The sequence below is a fragment of the Sinocyclocheilus rhinocerous genome, unplaced genomic scaffold (assembly GCF_001515625.1).
Source record: "Sinocyclocheilus rhinocerous isolate Xijiao unplaced genomic scaffold, SAMN03320098_v1.1 scaffold2863, whole genome shotgun sequence".
Taxonomy (NCBI): Eukaryota; Metazoa; Chordata; class Actinopteri; order Cypriniformes; family Cyprinidae; genus Sinocyclocheilus; species Sinocyclocheilus rhinocerous.
The window spans coordinates 48,672-58,037 of NW_015661892.1; the positions used below are offsets into that span (position 1 = coordinate 48,672).

The 9,366-nt window shown below is 35.9% G+C and overlaps 1 protein-coding gene across 2 annotated transcripts; it reads left to right on the plus strand.

Moving 5' to 3' along the window:
* Positions 1–694: 694 nt before the first annotated feature.
* LOC107726850 (acid trehalase-like protein 1) lies at positions 695–9,046 on the plus strand. 2 transcript variants are annotated; one of them, XM_016536553.1, is made up of 14 exons: positions 695–802; positions 1,260–1,528; positions 1,612–1,822; positions 1,988–2,432; positions 3,066–3,185; positions 3,268–3,399; positions 3,482–3,593; positions 4,356–4,428; positions 4,693–4,829; positions 6,591–6,724; positions 6,836–6,931; positions 8,362–8,459; positions 8,549–8,772; positions 8,877–9,046. In XM_016536553.1, exons 2-14 carry the CDS (start codon positions 1,282–1,284, stop codon positions 8,951–8,953), a joined length of 2,106 nt encoding a protein of 701 aa, XP_016392039.1. In that variant the 5' UTR covers positions 695–802; positions 1,260–1,281; the 3' UTR covers positions 8,954–9,046. The 2 variants fall into 2 exon arrangements, with proteins under 2 accessions (XP_016392039.1, XP_016392040.1); XM_016536554.1 differs by having other exon boundaries at positions 1,263–1,528.
* The last annotated feature ends 320 nt before the right edge of the window (positions 9,047–9,366 follow it).

The window sequence follows — 9,366 nt, forward strand, 5'->3', positions numbered from 1 at the left end:
TCACACAAATTTAAATTTTTCTCGCAGTTCTAAGTATATTTCTCACAATTCGGACATTTCCCTAGCAATTCTGAGAAAAAAAAAAATCAAATTGTGAGATAAACTTGCAATTGCGAGTAAAATAAATAAATAAATAAAAAGGTAATTGCGACTTTTTATTTCACAATTCATACTTTTTTCTAGCAATTTATATTTATTTATTTTTAAATATTTATATTTATATTATATTTGTTATTTATGTTTATACGTTTATATTTCACAATTCTGACTTTTATTCTCAAAATTGCGAGTTTATATCTTTTCTGGGGATTTCGACTACAAAAAACAAAACAAAAAACATAGTCATTTACAACTATATCTATTCTAACATTTGAAGTGAACCTCGTAAGAAAATAAAACGTACTGTATCATAAAACTATCTGACCCAAGAAACAAATCACCTTTTTATATTATAACGCAAATCCTGAAATATATAAATAGAAATAGGCGTTCTATGAAATAATTCAATACATATCCTGATTGATCACAATCTATTTTGATTTATCCATCCTGAGAAAAGTTATCATTATCACGTGTCATCGCTGTCTATGTCCTGACAACATTTAAACTTTATATTTCAAAATAGGTGAATTCTTTAGACTAACCGACCTGACCAATCAGAGACGGTGTTTCGGCTGTTCGCCCCGCCCACTCCAGTCACCTGACTGCTCCGCCACTTTTACGTCCGCTTTGGTGCTGCATGAGAAGAGCAGTAAACTTTTCAGCATTCAACAGGAACACGTAACAGATGTTCGATACATCAGTAAGTACTAAAGTTTTATCATAAAACTGGCTTTAGGAAATGTGTAACATCATTCATTTGACTGCTAGTCAAAGTGAGTAAACTCTCAGCTGTCTGTTTGCATGCAGCGTTGATAAAGCTTTGATTTTGTTTACGATGGTCAAAGTATAATAGTCAGGGGTTTAAATGACACGTACAGTAAAAGTGTAGGGGCGAAACTCACAAAAACAAAATTTTCATGTCTATTAAGCACATTTTATTATTTTGTATTATTTATTGAGTGTACACATATGTACAGTGAATGAAAATGAACATAAATAATGAGAATATTTTAGGAGATTTGCTGATCTTGACATAATCATGAGGTTCTACAGGAGGTCTGTGTGATATAATTTCTTGTCACATAACAATGAATAGGGTTCTTGCATCTAGGTTACACATCCCATCTTTCCTCATGTTTTCCATGTTTTTCTTTCAGCAGAAGGCAGACTTCCCCAAAAATGACCTCTGACCCCGCTGACCCGTACATCTTCACCTCTGACTCTCTACCGTCAGACCCTCGCTTCATGCCACCGCTGACCAACGGCCTGCTGGGATGGAGAGTGTTTGATCCAGTTATGCATATGGGCGGGGTTTATAACGGTGAAGGCGGGACTTGTCACCGCGGCAACATTCCTTGTCCTCTGGCAGTTCAAATGAAGATGGCAGAAGTGGGACGACACACGTACAAGTTAGACATGCACACAGGTTAGAATGCATTCACACAAATTTGTATGCGGTATAATACTGCATTTGATCTTACAGTACAAGACTCTCTTTCTATGCATCAGGTGTTTTCTCTCACTCCGTGGTCACACCTCGTTTTGAGGCCGCTCAGGTTTTGTACGCTCACCGGCAGCAGACAAACCTCCTGGTCATGGAGGTTCTCCTCAAACGCTCTGAAACCAGCACTGAACCAATCACTATTCAGCTAGAAAGTTCTTTCAAACCCCAAAGTGATGACATTGTTTTCCAGAGTGCACCGGACTACAAGGGTGGGAGGTACTTCTGTTTATATAATATTTGCATTCTGGAATGAAATATACAAGTGTTTATAGTGCCACGTAAATATTGATGCCTTGATGCTGGCATGGCGTTAAAAAGTGAATAAATAAATAGTAGTGTATGCTTGCTTGTTTCCCAGAAGTGACCTTTTTTTCTCTTCAGGCATATTTTTGGACAGACCGTCTCTTCAGAGGTTCCTGGAGGAATCCGTCCTTTTGTGCACTTGATCTGGACGCCCATCACATCTACTCTTACCCTCTCACCCGACCAGAGCCAGTCCAGCTGGGTTTTCCTGGTTGCCGTTGCCGGTAGCGATGAGAGCGTCCGGTTGTGTTATGAAACTGGTTTGGGGCTTATTGATACTGGCGACTTACGGCCCTCGCACCTGAGAAGCTGGGCGGAGCTTTGGAAGGGGAGCAGCATAGAGGTGGAGGGAGCAGAGAGCCTGAACCGAGCTCTGATTGGCTGCATGTTTTATCTCCTCAGTTCATTCCCGTCTTTAAGAGAGGAGGCAAACGGCCCGGTCGAGTTTGGAGGCGTCAGTCCTGGAGGTTTGTCAAACGGGAGTAAAGAGGAGGATTACCATGGCCATGTGTTCTGGGATCAGGTGAGTTTAACACAATTCATCTGGTACAGCACTGGGGCATGATACTTTATGAAGTTTTTTGAAAGATTTATTATTTTTCTTATTCAACAAAATATTTATTTTTATAATTATTATTATTATTTTTTTCAATATTAATTTCAAATATCGTAATATAAAATATTTCAAAATACTTAAAATATAAAATGTAATAAATAAATAAAAAAAAATTTTTTGTTGAAACCGATACAGTTTTTTTACTATATATATATACTTATACTGGAATATATTACATTTACAGGAATAAATTATATGTTAATATATATTCAAATAGAAGACTGTTACTTTAAATTATAATAGTTTTATATATTATTATTGTTGTCAATTTTGATCAATTGAATGCATTTTTGCTTAAAAAAATAATTATATTAAATAATCATGATTAATATCATGATTTCAAAAGATTGTTTAGAAAGCAAGTGAAACGGTAATAATATCAATTAAATGTGTTCAATTATTAAATGCATTTAATTAATATCTTGAGTTACTACTTTGTGTTTTTTTTTCCATTTCAAATTTTACATGGACTTCCAGCCAGTTTGAAAACCCCTGTTAGATTTGTATTTAGTGTGTGTGTCTCTCTGGCTCTCCCCACAGGACACATGGATGTACCCCAGTGTTGCCCTCTTCTATCCCAGACTGGCCAGGGCTGCACTGGAATACCGTGCAGGAACCATAGAAGGTGCTCGAGCAAACGCCCAGCAGGTGGGCTACAAGGTACAGTGAGGAATTATTCTTGAATTATCTGCAGCTTTATATACTCTTATGTTATTTACAGTTTTTCCACCCGTTTTATCAGGGACTGAAGTTTGCATGGGAGAGTGCGGTGACGGGCCGTGACGTTTGTCCAGAGGACATTTACGCAGAGCAGGAGCTGCACATCAATGGAGACGTGGTGCTGGCTTTCCAGCAGTACTTTTACCTCACACAGGTACAGATGATACACGCATAAAGACTGTACACATGTGCCAGAAGAACAGAAGAACATCATCGGTGTCTCATCCATCACACAGGACCTGAAGATGTTCAGAGAAGGACGGGGCAATGAGGTGGTGTGGGGCGTCGCTGACTACTGGGTTTCACGGGTAACATGGGACCCTACTGAACAGCAGTATCATATCAAAGGTAAGCAGTGACATCAGGGTTATTATCGTCAACTAAAACTATTACTATTTTGGTCATGACATTAAAGGGATACTCCACCCCAAAATGAACATTTTGTCATTAATCACTTACCCTCATGTCGTTCCAAACCCGTAAAAGCTTCGTTCATCTTCGGAACACAATTTAAGATATTTTGGATGAAAACCGGGAGGCTTGTGACTGTCCCATTGACTTCCAAGTAAATTACACTGTCAAGGTCCAGAAAAGTATGAAAGACATCGTCAGAATAGTCCATCTGCCATCAGTGGTTCAACCGTAACGTTATGAAGCGACGAGAATACTTTTTGTACGCGAAGAAAAAATGAATAACTTTATTCAACAATTCGTCTCCTCTGTGTCTCTCCGCATCACCGTAGCGCCATTTTGGAGAATAACCACTGAATGCAAGCAGCGTACGCTCTTCTGTGTCAGCCGCCACACAAGGATACGTTTTCTACGTGTATTTACGCTTTGATTTGAACGAAAACAGCGCATACGTGCAGCGTGTTAAGTAACATAGAACTGTTTTGAATGTACACAGTATTACATCATATTAGTTTTTAATGATTCTTAATGTTTTGTGTTGCATTCAGGGCTGGAAAAACAACAAATGAATGAAACGAACTAAGAAATTTAAAGTGAAATGCTGCATTAGAACCAGTTAAAATACTTGTCTAGTGTCTTGTTTTGATGTTGTACAGTACATAAGCTTTTTTGTGAGGTTTTGTGTTGTTTGTCCATTAGGTGTGATTCCTCCTGATGAGTATTACTTCACTGTTGACAACTCCGTGTTCACCAATGCTGTCGCCCAACGCAGGTGTGTGTTTGTGTGTAATCACTCATAATTAGGGTCACTCATAATTAGGGTCATTGATTTGAACAAACCCCTAACCCTAAAAACGTCACTGCATAAGTTTTCCTGAACCGTTAATGCTACATTACTTTTCCAAGTACAACCCTACGATTTTCACCTGGTGCATGATATAACAGCCAAACATCCCTCATTGAATATTGAGAGTATTGGGAGTATTTTTCAGAACTAGGAGATAAGATATAATTTTTCATTTGTTTTCTTGTTTAGTCTTCAGTTTGCCGTGGAGTTGTCTGGTCTGTTAGGGCACACGCCTCCTCCCGCTTGGCAGGACGTTGCTGATAAGATCAAAATCCCCTTTGACCCGGAACTGAAGTATCACCCAGAGTTTGACGGCTACACGCAGGGTGAGACGCCCTCATCAGCTTCATGCTCATGTTGCAGTAACCCTCTGGTGCTCCTCATTTGGGAGTCACACTTGTGAGCTTCACGGTCAAAAGAACGGACACCTAAAATTTAACAGTAACAGTAAAATCAATGTAACATATTTTGTTCTATAATATTTTTGTATTTTGAGATAATTTTAGGGTACTAATTAATATTTATGCAGTAAATATGATCAGTTTCGTCCCACTGAAAATAATACAAATTTTTAAAAAATATATTTTTTATATTACTTTTCAATTAATGCAGTATTTCATGTTAAAATAGTCAATGCCTTTAAAATTCAATTTAATAAAAGGCCTATAAATACTCTAATTGTTTTTAGACATAAATACTTATTTTTATTAAGTTGTGGGTTTAGATATATATTTAGACATTCTCAAAGACAACTTTTTGTAAAGGTTTATTTCAAATTTTTTTTTTAAATGTTGATTTGAAGTGTCAGTTTTTGAGTTATTATTACAACAGTCAAACCTGAACACAGAGAAAGCATTTTGTTACACAAAACATTACAATTCTATAAAAATGTAGCAAAAATGAACAGGAATGTTTTATCGGAGCTTAATTCTTCTGGGTCTGATCTGATTTCAGTTTTCTGACTCGTTTTGGCTATATGGTTATAGCCATACCAATTCATTTGAGTGTGTATAATTGTGTATGTGTGTGTGTGTGAGTGGATATGTCTGTTTTGCACTCTTTGATGTTTTAAAGTGTAACCCCTTCCTTGCTGTCCACTTTTTTACTGCATTGTAGTTTAATTATTGCTTTTATTGTACATATTTGCTGTGTTACAGTCACACCAGTTCATAGGTGTGTGTGTGTGTGTATAAGTGTGTGTTTACGCGTGATTGTGTGTGAGTGGATGTGTTGGTTTTGCACTCTTGATGTTTTAGAATGTGTACTTTTTCTGCATTGTGGCAGGTTTGTAGATTGTACACACAAAAATTTTCTGAATTGTTGTGTTTTTGTCGATTTCCCATTCATTTCCTATGGTCGGTCATTTTTGACCAAAGACCACAAGTGTGACTATTTTTTTTACGACCACTAGCCTGCTCGAATCATGCCCTCAATGTTTTTGTGTGTTCACATTCCAATTGCCATAAAAGTCACCAAGTTTCGTACCATTCAGATGAAGCTGTGATTTAAAAAAATTCAAAACAGAAAATTTTTCAGTCAAAAGTGACCGAAGAGCACCAGAGGGGTAATCATTATACAGGTGCATCTCAATAAATTAGAATGTCGTGGAAAAGTTCATTTATTTCAGTAATTCAACTCAAATTGTGAAACTCGTGTATTAAGTTGAATTACTGAAATGAACTTTTCCACGACATTCTAATTTATTGAGATGCACCTGTATATTCCGTGATATTCACCTTTCTAAACAAAGTCAGTGGATGTTTTGAGTTGGTTTTTGGTTAAATGCCTGAAATAAGGTCTGTGGTAAACACAAACTAAAGATATTTTCACCTTTTATTCTACTACATAAAATACATCAGTAATATGCCACTCAGGATTTTTTTAGGCTTTTACATGTCTGGAAAAAGGCAGTTGCTAAACTAAAGCAACTAAATGAGACAACAGAGGTTGCCAGGGACAAAAAAAACAAACAAACCGCAACAAAATGAATTATTTTATATCCTACGCTTAGCTTTTTACTTCTGGCGATTGTATTTAAGCTACAGAATTACAAATTTGTTTGTACTGTTGCATAATATATTCCACAGGAAGTGGAGTCAAGCAGGCAGACGTAGTGTTGCTCGGATATCCGCTGGCCATGTCCATGACCCCAGAGGTCAGACGTAACGATCTGGAAGCATATGAGGCCGTCACTGATCCGCTCGGACCGGCCATGACATGGGTAAGTCACACACTATGCCTCAACCATCATGCGGGTTGTGTTTTTTGGATTTTTCACACTATATTTTCTTGTAAAATGTTTAAATAAGTCTATATGCATGTCTATTTGTAGGGCATGTTTGCTTTGGGTTGGCTTGAACTTGGAGATGCTGAAAGAGCCCAAAAGCTTCTGCAGAAATGCTTCAAAAATATCCAGAAACCATTTCAGGTACGTTTTTGCAGTATACAATATGTTTGCTGTGTATAGTACACTGAAAAAAAAGTAGTGTAGAAACAATTTTGCTACTAGTAAATTTAACCAATAATTACAAAGAAACTGCAAGGAACACATTATAAATAAACATAAAATTTTGAAGTAGAAAAAACATTTAAATAGTATTTTCTTGTAAAACATATTACAATAATCTTTGTTTTTTTTTTTAAATTAATGGAAAATAATTATACAAGCAGAGCACACTGTACGGAATACCGTATCCCACAATGCAATGCAGAACTTGACCTTCTATTTTCAGTGTGGTAAATAAACTCGAAACTATATAAAATTATTTTTACATTTAAAAAAATTCTAAAAATGACATTAAATTTAAATGTAAAAAAAAACATTGGAAGCTTGTTTCGGCCACAGGATAAAAAACTTCTCATAATGCACCCTTTTTGTTCTTGCAATTTATATGTTATATCTCACAAGCTCTGTCATTTTTCCTCGTAATTTTAAATTGTGGGATATAAACTTGCAATTGCTAGAAAAAGGTCAGAATTGTGAGATAAAAAGTGACAATTACTGAATTGTGAGAATTGCGAGAACAGAGTTGCGAGATGTAAACTCAGAATTCAGAGGCAAGAAAGTCAGAATTGAGAAATATCAACTCGGAATCATGAGTTTATATCTCGCAATTTTGACTTTTTTCTTAGTATTGCAAGTTTATACCTTGCAATTCTGAGTTTATTTCTCAAAATAGTGTCTGAATTGTGAGATAAAAGGTCGCAATTACATTTTTATTGTTTTATCCCTTGGCAGAAAAAGGCTTCCATATTCAACAACTAGAAAATGTATAAATTCCGCACACTACATGATTAAATTTACATTTAATCGAAACTGAAAACTGCATAATAACTACCGTATATGGAACATAATTAATATGCAACATAATTAAGTTGTGACAACAATAAAACATACATATTGCGCATATGTGACCCTGGACCACAAAACCAGTCATAAATTGAGATTTATACATGTAATACATTATACATAAAATCTAAATATTGAGAAAATCACCTTTAAAGTTGTCCAAATGAAGTTCTTAGCAATGCATATTGCTAATCAAAAAGTAATATGCATTGCAAAAAGTTTTGATGTAAAAACAGTAGGAAATTTACAAAATATCTTCATGGAACATGGTCTTTATTTAATATCCTAATGATTTTTGGCATAAAAGAAAAATTTATAATTTTGACCCATACAATGTATTGTTGGCTATTGCTACAAATATACCCTGCTGCTTAAGACTGGTTTTGTGCTCCAGGGTCACATATGTCAATATTTAAAGCAGGATACCGTACACATTACACAATATATGAATACCCTAGTATTTAATGTCAAATATCTCTATTATCTGTATTTTCCTATTCTGTGTGTAGGTGTGGAGTGAGTCGGCTGATGGCTCTGGGTGTGTGAACTTCCTCACCGGTATGGGCGGCTTTCTGCAGGCAGTGCTGTTTGGCTACACTGGCTTCAGGTGACAAAATCACTGCCGTCTTGAAGAGCCAGTCGCTTGATCACATCCAGACGTCATTGTGTGTCTCGTTCCTGTCCTGTGTTGTTCAGGGTGCAGAAGGAGCATCTTGTCTTCGCTCCGTTGCTACCACAGGAAGTTGATGCGCTCCGTGTGAAAGGTGTGAGTTACCTTGGCAACGAGATGGACTGGTTGATAAAGAGTGTGGAAGTGAGCGTTTCAGTGAGGAAGCCTGCCGAGGAGGAGTCTGGGAGTCAGGAGCCTTCCGCTCTTCAAGTTGTCTTGAATACTGGAACTACAATCCCACTTATTCCAGGTAATAAATTACGAACAGCAGTAATCCAACAATGACTGATAGTAATTAGTGGTGTTTGCTGTGGCAGTTTTATTTCTCTAGAATAAATTAATTGTTGTCCACAGGACAGTCAGTGACATTTCCGCGGCAGCCTGGTCAGATCCGTAAAGTGAATTCTGGTTCTTACTGCTGGCCTGTCTGATGATCCACATTTCTACTTCATACCTTTTATATTTCAGTATACTACATTTGACTGTAATAATGTACTCTAATAATGCCAAATATATAAATTATTATTATTACATGAACATGAATCACAGTATACTCTGGAAAAACTATTTACAATAAAAAAAAAAGGAATTTTATTATTATTATTATTTATTTTATTTTTTTTTATTTAGAAAATTGACACAAATCAATGCGTTTGCTTTTATGCCAAAAAAAAGAAACTATAATATAATATTTTTAATAATTGTTCATTTTTAAGTAATTAAAAAATATATATTAATATCGATTTATTATTATTAATTTTTTTTTATTTATTTTGAAAATTGACACAAATCAATGCGTTTGCTTTTATGCCCAAAAAAAAAAGAAAATCCACAATAATATTTT

What these genes read in the sequence shown, in the direction of transcription:
- LOC107726850 (XM_016536553.1), top strand. Translation starts at nt 1,282, where the DNA reads ATGACCTCTGACCCCGCTGACCCGTACATCTTCACCTCTGACTCTCTA. An exon ending in CCGGACTACAAGGGTGGGAG is followed by an intron (nt 1,823 to 1,987) that starts GTACTTCTGTTT and finishes TTTTCTCTTCAG; the next exon opens with GCATATTTTTGGACAGACCG. An exon ending in ATATCCAGAAACCATTTCAG is followed by an intron (nt 6,932 to 8,361) that starts GTACGTTTTTGC and finishes TTCTGTGTGTAG; the next exon opens with GTGTGGAGTGAGTCGGCTGA.